We start from the raw sequence: 17,768 nt of genomic DNA, 5'->3' as shown, positions 1-17,768 counted from the left end.
GTCGGGCGGCGGCCCCAGCCCCCGCGCCGGAGGGCGGCGCGGCCACGGCGCGGCAAAGCCGCGAGCGGCACTTAAAAAAATCGTTTCCTTCCGGAGCGGCAGCGGCGGCCGCCACTTCCCCGGCGCGGCTCGGGCACCGGCGCCCTCCGGCGTGAGGCGCTCGGAAGCCGCGGAGGAAGCCAACTGAGCAGCAAGCGCGGAGCGGGGCGGCCGCCGCCGCGTGGAGGAGGCTGAGCGGTGGGAGGGGCGGGGAGGGACCAGCCGCCGCGGTGACAAGGTGCCAGCGGAGCGGAGGGGCCGCTGCTAGTGCTCAGCTGTCCTCGCCGCCGCCCTCCCGCCCAGAGAAGTTTGACTGGGGAGCAGCACAGCCGCCCGGGCCGACGCGGCGGGGCAGGGAGGCGCGCCAGGAGTCGCTGCGCCCGTGGCCGCCGCGGGACGGGGGTCTCCTCCAGAGAGAGGCAGCGGGGGCAGCGACGCTGCGGAAGCCGCCCCGCCCGCGCCATGGCAGCGCGGTCCCGAAGACCCTGGCTGAGCGTGGTGCTGGGGTTGGTGCTGGGCTTCACCGCCGCCTCCTGGCTCATCGCCCCCAAAGTGGCAGAGCTGAGCGAGAAGAAGAGGCGCGGCGCCAGCCTCTGCTCCTACTACGGCCGCTCGGCGGGGCCGGGGGCGGCCGGGGGCGCGGCGGGCGGGCAGCAGGCGCCGCCGGAGGCAGCGGCGGTGCTGGGCGGCACGAGTTTCAGGAGCAGCCCCTGGGAGCTGCCGCCGGCGGCGGCGGAGGGCACGGTCTCCAGCCCCGCCGCTGGTGGGGAAGGCGAGCCGGAGGAGGAGGAGGAAGGCGGCGAGAGACGGAGCGGCCGCACCGGCGTCAGCCACAACGGGAGCGGGGACTGGGGGGGCGCCCCCGGCTGTGCCAAGCCCCGCAACTTCCTCTACGTGGGGGTGATGACGGCCCAGAAGTACCTGGGCAGCCGGGCCGTGGCGGCGCAGCGGACCTGGGCGCCCTCGGTGCCCGGCCGCGTGGAGTTCTTCTCCAGCCAGGGCTCCGCCGCACCCCCAGGGCTGCCTCCGTTGCCCGTCGTCGCCCTGCCCGGTGTGGACGACTCCTACCCGCCGCAGAAGAAGTCCTTCATGATGATCAAGTATATGCACGATCACTACCTGGACAAATACGAGTGGTTCATGCGGGCGGACGACGACGTCTACATTAAAGGTGACCGAGGCGCGCCCCGCCTGCGGGATGGAGAGAGAGAGAGGGAAAGAAAGAGGGAGGGGAGCAGTGCAATAGTGGCCTGGGGGCCTGGCGTGGTCCCACGGCGGATGCGTAGAGTCGGTTCCCGCCCGGGAGAGGGAGCGCAAGGGATACCTCCATCCACCCCGCGCCCCGGCGGCCTTTGCCTACAGCCCCCGTATGCGGGAAGTGGGATGCGATCCGGGCGCTGAGGACCCGGTGGGAACCCGGAGGTGCCCCCACGGGGCCGGGCTCTGGGCGGCCGCGGCGTCGGTGTGTGTCGGAGGGCTTAGGCGGCGGGTTGGACCGCGCCGGGCACGGTGAGCGGTCCTTGCGTGGGCGTGGGATCCCGATGCTGCGTCCCCTGCCCTTGCTGGGGTACAGCTGTCTAGCAAGGTTCTGCTGTGGACCGGCCCAGAGGGTCCGGCCCGGCGGGCGGCGGGTCTGGGCGTGGGCAGGGGAGCGGCGGGGCGGTGCCAGTCCTGCGCCCGGCCGTGCTCTGCTGCGCAGCCTAAGGGTGGCGGTGCCACCTCGTCCCGCTAGCCGTGTGCGAGGGGCGGGCGGGAGCGACGGAGAGCGCTGACAGCTGAGTCCCGCTCCGGCCGGCCGGCCCTCGTCGGGGTTGCGGCTCAGCCCGAAGTCCGCTAGTCCTCGGAAATGGTGTTTTCATCACAAGTTCTGCTGGTCTCCTTTGCAGCGTGTATCTCTGTAAAGCACTGGCCCTCTTTCCGTGCGAGTTTTGTGGCACTATTAGAAAGGGATGTTCCTTTTGGTCTGTGTTTGTTGCTGCTGTTGCTCGTGCAGTGTCTTGCTCTTAGGAAAGAGGAGCTGAAGTTGTAAGCATAAGCCTAGTTTGTGAGCGTGGTCGCTTGCACTGCTGAAAGTTAACTGGAGGTAACTGTAAACTTCGCTATTTGTCACTTGATTTTGTTTGAGTCTTTTAATGGGCTGCTTGCTTGTCAGCTGTCGTTCATCTACGAAATACTTGCACGGGCGCATATTTATATATGTACATATATTTTGCTGCAGGTGTAGAAGTTGTCACTGATTTCTTCGGGCTCATTTTAGAGTTGTAAAGATCCTATCTTTAACCGCTTCCAAGGTTCCAAGTTAAACCTATCCAGAAACTTTTAATTTCAAGTAAATATAGATTCACAATTTCTTAAAAGAAATAGGTAAGGGGTTTGAAGAAGAAGTGTGTAGACATTGTAGCACTGGAATTGCTTTGGAAGGAGACTGAGTTTTACCTTGTTGCAACAATTACTCTGTAATCAAGCATCTTGTTTAAGTTAGATTTGCTCTTGTCTTTTCAAAAGTGAATCCTGTTACAATAATACCTGACATTTCCCCTGCCTTTCCCTTCCTCCTCAACCTGGAACTATATTGGCAAATTGTTTTACTTTAGAGAGTTTTAAACTAAGAATGGAGTGCTTTCCATTAATGTTGGTTGAACAGAACAAGATTTACTGTATGTGAGTTTTGATCATATTCTGGCTTTCGGATGAATTAAAATGTCATTGCAATGTTAATTAATTAAAAAAAAAAAAAAAAAAAAAAAGTGTGAAGGATAAACTTGTCCAGGGATATTTTCAGTGAGGCATGAATACTGGGATACTGCTTTGGAAATTATCTCCTGTGACAGTCTCAGGTGCCTGTTATACTTTTTAAAAAAGCTTGAGGAACAAGAAAAGAGATGGCTGGCACACTAGGCAGAGAAATAACAGTAATTTTTTTTTTTCAGGTGAAAAACTTGAGGAGTTTCTTCGCTCACTGAACAGCAGTAAACCTCTATATTTGGGACAGACTGGTCTGGGTAATATTGAAGAACTTGGAAAACTTGGGCTGGAGCCTGGAGAGAATTTCTGCATGGGAGGACCGGGAATGATCTTCAGCCGGGAGGTTCTCAGGAGGATGGTGCCACATATAGGTGAATGCCTTCGAGAAATGTACACCACTCATGAGGATGTGGAGGTTGGCAGGTGTGTCCGAAGGTTTGGAGGAACACAGTGTGTTTGGTCGTATGAGGTAAGTGACAGTGTAAATTGCAATGTGCTGTTTGTTTACAGAGTTTTACATTTGTAAGTAGCTGTATCCACAATCTCCTTCCACCATAATTATGTTTTAATGTATGCATCACAATGTAAACTGCAGACTCTAAGGAAGAAACAGAGGAAAACATTCATGTAATGCTGCTGTGAGCATATATAATCTACTTCTGTCTTTCAGTTTTCATTGGTAACAATTACTGCAGCCATGTTTCAAGTCTTGCTATGCTATAGGTTGCTTGACAGGATGCTGCTGTATTTGATGTATGCTGTTCAGGTTGGATCTTTTTATGAACTTGTTTTCGGAGAAGCATGAGGCATATTTGTTTGTTTGGTATCATAGGTTCTTAGAATACATTTTAGTATTTGAAGAAGAATTGCCTGCATTCACTTACTTGCTCAGATGTGTTTTAATGGAGTTCATAACTGGTGAAAGCAGAAATAAGTTGGTGGTGTGATTTTTTTGTTTTGTTTTGTTTTTGCTTTTGCCTTGTACAGAAATGAAATTTGTTACACTGACTGTGTATATGATACACTTCTAACAGTATTTTTCTTAGTGTAAAACAGTGTTAAAATGTATTAAGGACACATGCAGTGTAACAAATCTTCCTATGCTGAAGTCACTTCAGGAGCAAATCACTTCATTCAGTAGTAGCATTTTCTAACAAAATGCTAACAAAAATGTGTTTCAGTACCCAAAAAAGTTTATTTGCGATTCTGTAGCTAAAATTCAGGCCTGGAATATTTCTCTGGAAATATTGTAGTTAGTGGCAAGACTATTTTATAGGCAAAAATAGGCTAAATGTGCAACTACCAGAAGGGGTAAAGGGTGACAGCTAAAATGATGAATATGATTTTAGTTATATTGACCCGTTCTTTAATATTAATATTAATATATTAGCATATACTAATATATTAATATTAATATATGCTTGCCATTGTGGAACTCCCTTGTTAAGCAAGAAAAAATTATTTAAGTGCACCACTGAAAGAGGTTATGTGCTATTAAAAAGACAATAATTAGTGTTTTTTTGAATGGCTTGGGGAAAGGTGGTAATTTAACAAATGGGTTTGATAGGCTACAACGTTGTAAATAGGTGAATGAAAGTAAATTTTGAACAATGGATGCTAACTAGGTAGAAATCTTAAAGGTGGAAATTCTATCCTTTAACACACAATAGGAAAGTGCTTTTAGAGACTTCCAATAAATACAAATGCCACTGTAAAATAATGCACCTGTTGTACTGGTAGAGCAGGGAAGGCATATATTGTGCAGATGGATATCAATGTAGGACTAGTGGTTCTTAATCAGACTTCTAAACCCTGTGCTATGTTGGCAGCTTAATCTGGCACTGGTGTGTTTGGGGCGTGTCTGTACAAAGTCGTTTTCAAATCCTTTTGGGCATGTGATGCCTGCTGATCTGTATCAGACAGCAGAGTTATCATTCTGCCTTGACAGCAGTCTCTTGGAAGGGTTTTGCTGTAGTTTTTCTGGTTTGTCTTCTTAGGAGGAAATCTGAAGAAGGGAAGAAAACTGATGATAAATAACATTATCACTCTGGTTGTAGTTTTTTTGATGTTGAATGGCAGGAAATTTTGACTCCAAACACTAAGCATAAGTGATATAAAATGGAAAAATATGTTTACTTTCTTCCATTTTCGAAACCACGTTATATGACTACTCTGATGCTCAGCTTTTCATGGTAGGATTGGTGCCTTGAAACAAAAGCTTTTTGGAAAAAATGTATCTTTTTAGGGGATCTGGGATACAGTGACATCAGTTTTCATTGTCAGTGCTCTTGAAGGCCCTAGGCCTATACATTAAGATATAGAAAAAGAAAATATGTGTTTGGCATTGCAGTAGCAGCTGCTAATTTCTGACCAGTCTTTCCATCTGTTAGAATAATCTTTGATGTCAGTCAGCCTCAGGAGATACTCCAGAACATGCATATGATTAAGAAAAAGCTGCTTAGGATGCTATCCCAGCATTAAATTTGTGTAGAAGGAAAGGAGTGAAATAGAGTGTTCAGAGAGACGGAAGTCGCATTTGTGCTTTGGCATAATTCGTGTTGTGTAGCTGGCTGTTTCAAGCAGTCTGATGCTGCACCTGAACAGATTGGCATGTTATGGGCTGGTAAATCAGGTGGTGGCAAGGGTGCCTTTTTCCCTTGGGCACTGAAACTCTTGCTGTGTGCTTTCTCATTCCCACTCTAGATCAGAAGCACTTTTTGTATGCTAGAAGGGGAGTTACTTCCTCAGATACACATGTGCAAAACCTCAGATAGGGGACAGGACTTTCTTCATAGCCAGTTGTATTTTTGTACTGAAGTTCTCTTGTTGTATGTAAGTATTAAACCAAGTCCTTTTTAGCTGCAAGATCTTTATGAACTTCATTGCTTTTGGGAAGACGCATAGTTTGTATTTAGTATGTGTTGCTGAAGAGTAATATAAACTTCAAACAAAAGTTGAATCACTCTGACTGCAATGGAAAGTTTCTTTTTGGTGAGGATGAAAGAAATCAAAGATTTCAAGAGAAAACCTAAAAATCTTGATCTGTGCTGTGTGACTCCACTGGTGTAGGTAAGACTGGCTCCCTATTTATTCTACTGCTGTTTAGAATTAGCTAATATGCTGTGCTAACTTATATGTATAATATGCTTGCTGGCAAGGAGAGGGCTACAACTTCAACTTTTTGGGGGGATAGTATTTTTTTTTTCTTTTTTTGACAAAATGTATAAAAAAATAAGAGGTATACAAGCCTGCAATGAGCCGCTCTTATTTTGGGTGCTTTCTAGTGTTTAGTTCTCATTCTGCCAGACTTGAAGCCAGGGCTAAAGGGTGGATCTCCCACAAAGCAAATGGATTATGGCTGAGGTGATGAGTCTCTCCCTCTGCTGATTGAGCTCCTCCACTTTAAATAAAGAATTAGCCATTGCGTTGCTGAAGAGAGTGAATCTAATAACAGGTTTTTTAGGGCACTTGTGCAAAATGGAGGATACAAAAACCTGCCCTCAGGCTGCAATTTGGCAGTTGCTCTAAGCTGACATAAATAGGGGTTTTCACTGGAGGGTGGTTGCTCCTTTCAGTTTCTGTCCTGTTCTGCAGGACTTGTGCAGCCCAGTGGTGGGCTGAAGCAGAGGAGGGATCCACTTGAAACCTGAACCTGACCAGAAGTGTTTTCTTCAGCTGAATCTGTTCTCGTGGCAAAGCTTAAAAGCATCAGAAGAGAGATGGGGTGGTTGTGTTCAGCCAAGAATGAAGGGACAGGATAGTGTCAAATTGCCCTTCTTGGCAGCACCTTACATTCGAACTGGCTGGAAGCAACAGTTCAACTGCAGCCTAAATCTAGAACATTTCCTTGCTGCATGAGGAAGTATCTGCTAGAAGCATTGTATTTTGGATGGATCATTTTCTTTCTACAGAAGATCCACCCTTGTTCTGATGTATTTCATAGAATTGTAGAATATCCCGAGTTGGAAGGGATCCAGAAGGATGTATTCTATTTGTCAACTATATCTTATCTTCCAGTTTTAATGATGCTATAATGATTAAGGTGTGATAAACTTGACAATTTTGTCTAAAATATCTCTGTAAAAAGTCTTTTTATTTTTGTTAGGTGTTAGCAACATCTGCTTCCCCAAATCACTAACAGTCAAGATTAAAAAGGGTCTTTTGCTTTTGTGCTTTCAGAATCCATATTTCAAGCTAGCACTCTCTCTTCCACTAATTTTGAAGCTTTGAAATGTTTTTCTTTAAATGAATGCTGAGATTAGCTTGATTTTAGTGACTCATACTTGTTTTATTCTTTGGAAAAAAATATAGTTAAAAAACTGAGATGCAGTGTTTTTCATCGCTTTGCTATTTAGGAGGAACTTGACAACAGAGGGAAATTTCCATTTGGAAAATAAAGGCTGGCAGCTTTATCCCTTACCTCCCCCCACCTTTTTAAGATGAAATTTCTGTTTTCAGAAGACCATTTGGTAATTTGTAACCTAAGTTTATAGCAGATCAGATAGTGTAGTTCCACAAAAGGACAAAATAAAATGCAATCAATGGATCTAGATTTCAGCGAAGCCTTTGACACTGTCTCCCATAATATACTCCTGCGAAAGCTGGTAGCCCGTGGCTTGGACAAGTGCACTCTCTGCTGGGTTAAGAACTGGCTGGAGGGCCGGGCCGAGAGAGTGCTGGTGAATGGGGCTGCATCTAGCTGATGGCCAGTCACTAGTGGTGTCCCCCAGGGGTCAGTGTTGGGTCCAGTCCTGTTTAACATCTTTATTGATGATTTAGATGAGGGGATTGAGACCATCATCAGCAAATTTGCTGATGACACCAAGTTGGGAGGGAGTGACAACCTGCTGGAAGGCAGGAGGGATCTGCAGAGAGATCTGGATAGACTGGAAAAATGGGCTGATTCCAATGGGATGAAGTTCAACAAGGCCAAGTGCCGGGTCCTGCACTTTGGCCACAACAACCCCCTGCAGCTACAGGCTGGGCACAGAGTGGCTGGAGAGCAGTGAGGCAGAAAGGGACCTGGGGGTACTAATTGACAGGAAGCTCAACATGAGCCAACAGCGTGCCCAGGTGGCCAAGAAGGCCAATGGTATCCTGTCCCATATCAAAAATAGCGTGGTCAGCAGGACAAGGGAAGTGATCCTTCCCCTGTACTCTGCATTGGTGAGGCCACACCTGGGGTATTGTGTTCAGTTCTGGGCCCCTCAGTTCAGGAAAGATATTGAAGTGCTGGAGCGAGTCCAGAGAAGAGCAACAAGACTGGTGAAGGGACTCGAACACAAGATCTATGGGGAGAGGCTGAGGGAGCTGGGGTTGTTTAGTCTGGAGAAGAGGAGGCTTAGAGGTGACCTCATCACTCTCTAGAACTACCTGAAGGGAAGTTATAGCCAGGTGGGGATTGGTCTCTTCTCCCAGGCAGTCAGCAACAGGACAAGGGGGCATGGGCTTAAACTCTGCCAGGGGAAATTTAGGCTGGATATTAGAAAGGAATTCTTTACAGAGAGAGTGGTCAGGCATTGGAACGGCCTGCTCAGGGAGGTGGTGGACTCGCCGTCCCTGGAGGTTTTTAAACTGAGATTGGACATGGCACTTAGTGCCATAGTCTAGTGAACAGACTAGAGTTGGACCAAGGGTTGGACTTGATGATCTCTGAGGTCTTTTCCAACCCAGTCTATTCTGTGATTCTGTAATTAAGCGGCTATAACAATTCAAGGAATAGTCAAACATTGTCAGGGTATAAATACTATTGGAGAAGGTTTTTCTTAAGAAAATTAAAAACAACAAATCCAGTATAAAAAGAGTGAAAGATCATTTGTCAGTGTATTTGGGACATTTATTCTAATAGTAATTTTGAAAGCTTTTATTTTTGTAGCCCTTTTTTCCCTTTCTGTGGGAGAAAATATAGACTCACGGACTATCTCAAGTTAGAAGGGATCCATAAGGATCATCAAGTCCAATGCCTACTACATTCACTTTAAACTTAAAAACTACATGCACACAAAAAAATGCTTTCATAGAAAACACCCTTTATACTTTTGGTAATGCATACATTGATACTTAAGGAACATATTGTACTTTGTACATACAAGCAGTCCATGTTAATGATTGTGTCTGTTTTCCCATTGTTTCTTTCCTTTTACAAAGTTCTATGACAGTGCTAGAATACAGGCTCATTACTATTGTCTCTCCTTGGTGAAGAGGTTGGTGGATCACAACTCAGGTTTGAGTTGAATACTTCACCGAACAGAAGTGTTAGAGGTTTATTTGCCTTTGATGATGATAAGATGGTATTTTACTCATTTGGGTACCGGAATGATCAGTCTTGAAGCAGTGGTACCCACTCTAACTTAAGATGTTGGTTTTCAGCAGCTTCATTAGGAAGTTACATGAATGCAGCTGTCATTTTAAAAAAACACAGGGTGAGCTGTCAGTGACCCTAGAATAGAAACTCATGGAAGAGTGGATAATTAAGACTGTAGCAGAGGTCTCTGTGGGTATACAGAGATGAATGGAATGATCACAGAGGCCTCAGGACTGTTTTCAAAAATGTCCAATTACTGATACAGGATTGTGTATATGCTCTCTTAACTATTTGTTATTAATAGCTATCTGATTACAGAAATGTGAAAGGTAGTTATCAAACTTTTTTACTTTATTGTGAACCTCACCTGGTTACAAAAGTCAGTTATATTCCCATAGCATTATAATATAGTGTTTCTTTGTGTACACAATACCAAATAAAATGCAAATCATTAGGTGCATATCCTATTGCGGTAACCATGGTTACCATTTGGATCGTTACTCTTCCCTTGTGTGACTCTGGCTGGTCCTCATCTGAGCTGCCTGCCCCTGTTGTGCTTCACAGACTCCCTGCTCTTTTTTCAGCTTTGTAAGTAACCTCCTGTCATTCATTTGCTCTTCTGCCTGGGGAATTTGGAGGGACTGCCTTGTGTTCACATACCCTGGGGACTCCTTGTCTTCTTGCCCCATCTCGATCATGCAAGATCAGCTTGGCTGAGAATTGATGAAGTACATGGTGAAAAACCAGTGGACCCTGGAGATACCTTTCTTAAGCGTCTCTATTGTGAAGGATTCAGATGGTATTCCCACAGGTACCATGGAGGTCTGCACCAGCACACAGAGATCCATTGCTGTGGTTCACTGTGTGATGGAGCCAAGAGCTCTGGTTGAGAGCTAGATTCTCTTGGTTTTCTGGCTTGTTTGCAGATGGGGTGTCCTGTCTTTCCTGCTGTGCCCCAAGAATGAATACTGCTCGTGCCTTTTTGGAATTTGACAGCTGTGTAGTTCTGACTGCTGTTGCTGAGTTGCTAGTGTACTGGAGGACTCCGGGGATGTGTTTTCGTGTCCATGGTGTGACAGAAATGTGCATACACCTTCCTCTTAATGTACTTTCTTCTAAGATGACAGCAGCTATTTACGTGCAGGGCTGTGTGGGCTAGCTAGCAGCTTTCTAGTCTGTTATGAATGTTTGTATGTTTTTAAAGGAAATATTTCAAAGGTTTTCCTCTTTTAGAATAAGCTCTTGTTTGAATTACCAAAGCATCCCACAGACGAGCAAAAGAAACACATCAGGAGAAGTTCTTAAATTATTAAAAATCAGTTCTGCGTATGGGTTCCCTGAACCATCTCTCCACCTATGTGGACATTTAGACTTTTGCGCAATTGGTATATTGGAGGTGATATTTCCATAGAAGTCTTGTGTGGAAGGCTAGCTGCTCAAGTGTACTTAAAAATAGTGTTTGACATGAGACAATGCAATTGTGGCACAACTGTTGTAAGAGTCATCTCATTGAAACCCGTCACAGCATCACTCTTGACAGTGCCTGTCATCATACAAGGAATAATCTTCATTTTTAAAAAGAGACTTAGAGATGAAGAACTCATCTGCTTTGGGGTCAACAGTGGATTCAGTGCTTTAAGTGAATCCACAAAACAAAGCACAGTGAAACTGTGATGTCTTTGATTTTTACCCTGAAATAGTTTTCTATACTTTACCTTAAAATCAAGTAAACTGAACATAAGAAACATTAGTTTATATAGGTATTCTCAGAATTATTTTGAAAATTTTTTCTTTCCTAGGTGTTCTGAAATAAATTTCCCTTTCACATGTACTTATTTGATTGTGGTTATTGGTTATACTTTGACAGAGCATTTTGTTAAGCTGTCCTGGTTGAGCCTTTTTGAAGGTTAAGTGTTAAATGCATGTTACCAGGTAAATCAAACACTATAGAGTTGCTCAAAGCATATGCAGTCTCATTAGAAAACACTGATAGTCCACAGGTTGTTTCCTCCTGCTCCCTCTCAGCCCCCAGAGTTGCTGCGTTTTGTTACTTTTTCTGGACTGTTCTTTGTATGTCTTCTTGTCCTGACTTAGAAAACCTCCCTGAGATAACTTTTATTCCTGAGTTTCACTTCCAAGCTTCATGTTTTTTGATCTCATCAAAAGACGAGGTTCTGCTGAAGCAGAAAATGCTCATAGAGAAGCTGGAAGTTGTAAACAAAGAGAGTTATGGGTATTATTTGAAATAAGTGCTAATTAAATGTACTTGTATTTACTGTGGTATTTCATTAGGTGTCAAAAGTGGGATATGTTTCTTTTTTTTTTTTGAAGAATAAGCTTTCAAGCTACTCTCCTAGTTCTGTATGTTTCTTGTGAGTTTTCTGGAAGTAGGCAAACAGGTATAAAGTGTAGCTGCGTCATTTTAGGTCTTCAGACTTTGTTTTGTAGTTCTCACTACCAAACTGGTTTTCATTTATTTTCAGTTCTCACGTGGAAAGATACATATTAAGTCATTGTCAGTATAAGCTGCTGTAATGTATTCTCTAAAATATGCTTTTATTTAGTTATTTGATTTCATTATGTAATATGAAATGTTCAAAAAATATGTACATTATTTAAAGCGTAGCAAGAACTGCTACGCTTTGCAGAGTTTATTCCATCTGACCAGTGCTGGCTAATGATTTTAGCTTAAGGTTAGCACACAGGTTGGTTACTCTTTAGTACCTATTTGGAACGGGGCAGCAAGTAAATGTGTGGTTCTACCCTGTCTGCAGTATTTTTGGCTTCCTGGGTATCACACTAAGGAAAGGTTTTTGGCCTGCTTTTAATAATTCTTTTGAAGCATACATATACTTTAGAAAACAAAAACTGACTTAAACTAGAGGTATAATTTTAGGAAATTCTGGAGAAGGATAATCAGCCTGGTAACTGACACAGGCTTCTTGAATGCTGTTTTATGTATGCTTTAGTCTTGAAATGGACCTAGAAAAGGGGAGGTTACCTTTTTGTTTATTTTGTATTTAGCGTTTTTCAGACACATTTTCTTTCCGCAGTTATTTTCCACATTAGTTGAAGTTTTACCTTTAGTAAACTAACCTTTGTAAACATTTAAAAATGAAAAAAAAAAACCAACAGTATAAAATTAATCTTCTGGAATGCGTTGGTTTAACCATGCAGTTAGAATATTGAAGACTAAAACCTGAGGTACTGACTGGATATTTTTTTATATATATATTTTTTTTAGTTTGTGATGAAATATTTTATTTAGGATCTTGGAAGTATCCCTAGTATCAAGGAGGTGTTTGTTCATGGGGCCCTTTCTGAGTCTAACATGTGTGAATGAGCTACTGATGGCCTGGAAGCAGATGTGCTAAAGAGATGCAGTATTTCTTTAGTGGTATATGTGGCTGCAATGCAGTAAGTGTATGTGGCCTTTACAACATCAGGCTTACACTGGAAATCTATGTGCACGGAAATGTGCATTTGTATGTACATATGCATAGATTTAAAGCTTGTACCTAGTTGATAACCAAGTTCCCAGGGGCATAAGTGAAGGTCCTTTGGAGCTTTTAAGTTGTGCTTCTAGGTTTTTATTGCAGTCTCTCTACTGTAAAGCTTAAGAATTTAGCGCTCAGCCTATTTTTGATTTCTCTTCATAGTTACAGCTATGACTTTCTCTTCTGTTCATACGTGCATTTTGGCTTCCAGCTTCAATTCAGCATAGCTTTTCACTTTCCATATCCCTGAAAGCTTTTTCTTTCCAGCTGTAGGCCACCTATTATTATAATAACTTTTAATCACCAAAGGGGACTCTCTTATGGACCAGATCTTATCCTGCCTGAATTGCACTGCCTCCTATTGTTGATCAGTATAAAACACAGTGCCTTTTTCTGTCACTTTTTATCAGTTTTGGACAAAATTTTCTGAAGTGCCTGAGTATCAGTTCCAGAGATCGGGGAATTTAACTGGAATGGATGTAGCTGATGACAAAGCAAAGTGCTTAACTCAACAAATGAAAAAAAATTGTCATGTACTGTTGACGCTCTTAGTGGTTGTTTTAAAATAATTTGTTCAGTCTAAATTTATCCTGCTAGAACGAATGAAAGTAGATACTAGTAGTTTGGATTCTTCTTTTCTTCCACTCTAAATTTTTGTGTTTGAACGTACTTTTTTCATGTGGTGGGGGAAATAATTGCGCCTAATGGAGGCAGCTGACTGTAAAAAGTATTTTTTATTAATATTTGGCTGTAGTAATTTTGGGAAGTGAAGTATTTTTGTATCCAAGAGGGTCATATAAATGTGTATATATACTTCTTTTGTGGCATTTGATGCTTGAGGTTTGCTTAGAGTTGTAGACTGTATCTATTATATCTTTGCAAAAATTATTGTTTGTACCTTCAAGAAAGAATTCTGGACTGAAACTATGCATTGGGCATTCCTCCATCCTGGCCATGGTAAGCTGCTGCTCACTTCCCTCTTCCAAATCAGTTAGCCTCATTTTTTACTGTACTAAACCCAAGAATAAACCTACCTTCAGACTCCATTCTTAAACTCTTATCACACTATGCTGTTGGCATGTATGCTTGAAAGTGGGGACAGAAATGTAAGACCTTTGGTCTTTATGGGATAGAGAGCCTTGAATGAGTAAGGGCTGGTCTTCTTTCTTCATAAGTGTGCTTATGAATTATCCCAGCCCAGCCTGAGCTTCCTAGCTCATCACTGGAAAACCAGTTTGAACAGCAGTGGCTTTACTGTTTTAGCTGCACATGATTATAGAAGCAGGAGGAGAAGCTGGAAGAAGGTAAGTTGGAATAACAGACCGACATGTATGGCAGTTTGGCATGTTAGAAAACAGTTACTCCAGATCAGCTGCTCATGACTGGGAGCTGCATCTTCACAAGACTTCTTTTTTTGCCTTAAAATAGGAGACGGTGCTGATGTTCTGTGTATGTGCAGATGTGTATCTATGTGTGTGTGTGGGGGGGTGTATGTATGTTTTTAAGAATAATGCCATGTATTGCCTTTTGCCTTTTTGATCCATTTTGAGCGATGGATAACTGTAAAGGCCATTAAATTTATGTAATTTAGCTTGTTGCCAGCTGTTTCTGGTGTTGGTTATAAAAATTTTGTGCCTCGACCTATCTAGGATTGTAGGAATCTCACCCTCATAACGGAATCCAATATTATAATGTTGGTTTGTTTCTGTTAAAGGTGCCAGTTACTTTCTATAGTATTCACCTACTGACTGGGTTTTGCTGGTGCATTGAGGGATGTGAAAGCACTGATGCTCCCACATTGATCTGAATAGGATTTCCATTAGCTGTGTACTTTGTTGATAAAACACTGAGAAAAGTTTGTTAGTTCACAAGGGAAAAGTCTAACTGAGGCCCTTGGAACAACCGTGTTAAAATATGTTCTTGAGTGGTTGTTCGTTATTGACTTGATTAAATGGGAACTCTCAAATTTTTCGTATTTCTGAATGTTGGTGATACCTGATTTAGTGTCTGAAAACACACCAGTGGTAGCATTCCTGCAGGTAAGTCTAGAACTGCAGGAGCTTCCCACTCATCTCAGTTCAGAAGAATTTTGCTTTTGCTAATTGGTATGCTTGGTTTAGTACTAAACTCATAATTTTACTAAATAAATTCACTGTTAATTTTCCATTGCTAGATGTTATTTGGAGACCTCCTGTTTTCCTTGGAAAATGACTTCAAAAAGATTTATTTGGAGGTTCTGCCATGAATCTGTGGAGTTGCCAATGAAAATTAACCAGCTGATGGTTTCACCAGTTGTAATGTCTGTGTTTCCTGTAGTATAGATAGACTTGGTGTTCTTGCAAACTTGAAAGAAAATAAAATGCAATGCCCTGGGTTGTGGGAGGAAGGGATTTGTGCTTTTCTTGTTGATTTTTTTTGTTGTTGTTTCTGTTTAGCCATGATTATAATAATCAGCTTGCTCAAAATGCATCTTTCTCTGTAGACTAGATAACTACCTAGTACAAATGAAATAACTTTTCATCCTTGTCACATCCATTATGGTCATGTAGGTAGGTAACAAAACTAGTTGCGAGATTAAATACTGCAGTTACGTGGTAAGAGAGGCTTTAATGACTAGTTCAATAATAGACTCACACAGTGTTTCTCTGTTATTTTTTAAACAGTTTCAGGAAAATGTATATGTGTTTTATAAAATAATTATGATTCTTTGTTCACTGGGGATCAATACATAGTAATGAGAGATGTCCAGTAGAGTTTTTGGTATCTGTTCATCAATACAGATAATAAAACAGCAACACTACTGTATTTAACAGGTTGATATTCACATTCATTCAAGTAATTGATGGAGGTATTTAAGAAACCTTCCTCACTTCCCATCATTCCTTTTTACAAATATATTGAGGTCCATCTAAAATAATGGAGTTTTCCATTTTACCTGCTTTATGCCACTGGAATACAGTTAAAGAAATGAAATGGCTGCAATAAGTAGCTTCTTTGCTTACGCTTTTAACTTTGAGGCAAATGTGCAGCCATTTGTTCTTCTATGTGTTGATGTTATTTACTTTGGCAAGCTCCTGTTTTATCCCTTGTACTTACACATACATATTGATAAATGCTACAGAACTCTTTTATTTAGTGAGTTACAAGGATCCATGCTTTTTGTTCCTCTTGTTCTCTTAATCATAATCACAATCACTCTTACACTCTTACTTTTGCTTTTCCTTGCCTCAGTCTCTCTTTTTTTTTTTTTTTTTAAATGAGTGATCAGGGTTAGGTACAGTACTAAGTGTGGGAACTTATCTGCAACTTCTACAGTGGTGCTCAATGTTCAGCTTCACTACTGCAGCCCAGGATTACATTTATCAGTTTTAAGGCTTCATCACACTACATGTTCATCATCATTTTGCAGTTGGTTAGTACTACTAAGTCAGTGTCATCTTTGGCCATTTTCACCTATTGAGCTTCTAACTAGCAGAATATTTCACTTGTGTTAAAGTTTACTAGTGCTGTAGTCACACACTTAATCCTGTTGCTGTTGTGAAACTGTGCTGTCCTAAATACGATGTTGAAGAATCAGGTAAAAATTGCCTTTTCCCATGTAAACGGGACATACAGTGACCTCCCATAGCAAGGGCAGATGCTGTGTTAGTAGGAGAGGGAATGTGCTGTATTGCATGATCACATCCCATTTGGAAAATGCTAGCCATCGCTCCAAGTCTACTTGTACCTCCTAGAAGAAAAAAAAGAAGGATTTAATCTCACAAAGAGTTTAATCGTACATGATGTTAAATGTTGAGAGCTTTCATTCCAACTAAATGAAGCAATTCAGAGGAAAGTCTTAGAGGAAAGTTGCCTTTTGGTCTTTCAGCTTTATACTCTGTGATTTGCTGTTTTCTTTTTTGATGTTGTTCATTGTGAAATTACTGCAAATAAACATGTACATAATCAGAAACCCTCAAAAGAGCTGAAAGGACTATCCTTGAATGATGGACATTCTTTTTAAACTCAGTTACTTGAATTCAAAGGTGAACAAACGTGGAAGACATACATGCAGTAGTTTCCAGTTTTGCTCTACAGCTGTTGTAGCCAGGACAAATACAGAATGAATACTGGAGTCTGGTGGTAGAGCTGATGTTTCTGTTTGAACTATGTTGATTGTGTAGCACAGATCTTTTCAAGCCATGACTTCATATCTACTTTGGAAAAAATAAAGATCCTCTGTGTACTGTTTGAGTGTTTTAATTCATGAAGAATTGAATTGAAAGACTCCAACCAATTTTTTAATGAACCAAAACTCGAAGAAGTGTCTATGTATATGTGTATAGTCACACATGTATGTGTGTACATATATATATATATATATATATATATATACATACATATAATGGTAGGAGAGCATACCCATACTTTTGAAGCTAACAGTTTGAGGTAATTTCCTTGAAATATCTAAAAAAAAAAAAGTATAAAAATACAGATTTTTAAAAGAGATTTTTGGATAGGTCAGAAAATCTGATGAAAACAAGGCTTGTATAAATGCATTGGTTTCAAGAGATAAAGGTCTCTCAAGAGCAGGTGGCATAGGTATGGTGGAAATCACCTCTTGAAAATGCATGGTTTAGGAAAGACATTACTGCATCATGCAGACTGGATTGATAAACCGAAATGTAAAACGAAAAGTTCTGATGCCGGCTGGATGTGTCCTTCAAGCTTTCAGATTTCTGTTTTGTAAAGCCAGCAGTCCTGGCTTGCTGCACTGAGTTTGCTTCTTACTGGCAGGCTGAATGAGCTTGATGAAGAGACGTGCTAACAAGTCACCTGTATGAGGCCTGTAACTACTATGAAATGACAGTGATTTCCAAAGATGATGAAGCCTTTATCCAAGGCCATGATTTTTTTTTCCCAGCCATTTTCTTAAAAGACTTTTGTAGTAGGTACAGGATCACCTGTGCATGTGATTTAATTACATATCCTGGTATCTGCCACCCATTATGTCTCAGAGGAGGGGGCCATGTTTCTGCTGACTACTAGCTACTTGACAAGGACAGCAGCACAAAGCCTTCTATCACTGTGTATGCAAAGCCTTGTAGAAGTTACACTGTTTTGATTCTTTGTTTCATTTTGTTTCTTTGTTGTTCTTAGGAAAGATGAGGGAACACTAAGGCACAGATGGAAGCCAGGCATCA

The 17,768-nt window shown here is 42.1% G+C and overlaps 1 protein-coding gene across 1 annotated transcript in view; it reads left to right on the top strand.

Annotated features, from left to right (window-relative positions):
• Positions 1–501: 501 nt before the first annotated feature.
• The window catches only part of CHSY3 (chondroitin sulfate synthase 3), a gene marked incomplete at both ends in the record, with an annotated part of 159,947 nt that continues 142,680 nt past the window's right edge, over positions 502–17,768 (top strand). The window contains 2 exons of the mRNA XM_080363083.1: positions 502–1,210; positions 2,970–3,253. Coding sequence (XP_080219209.1) covers positions 502–1,210; positions 2,970–3,253 — 993 coding nt within the window. The remainder of the gene's footprint in view (positions 1,211–2,969; positions 3,254–17,768) is intronic.

This window comes from Nesoenas mayeri, assembly GCF_963082525.1.
Source record: "Nesoenas mayeri genome assembly, chromosome: Z".
Classification (NCBI taxonomy): Eukaryota; Metazoa; Chordata; class Aves; order Columbiformes; family Columbidae; genus Nesoenas; species Nesoenas mayeri.
The sequence above is the reverse complement of the archived record's forward strand: the minus strand, read 5'-3'. Positions and strand labels throughout refer to the sequence as shown.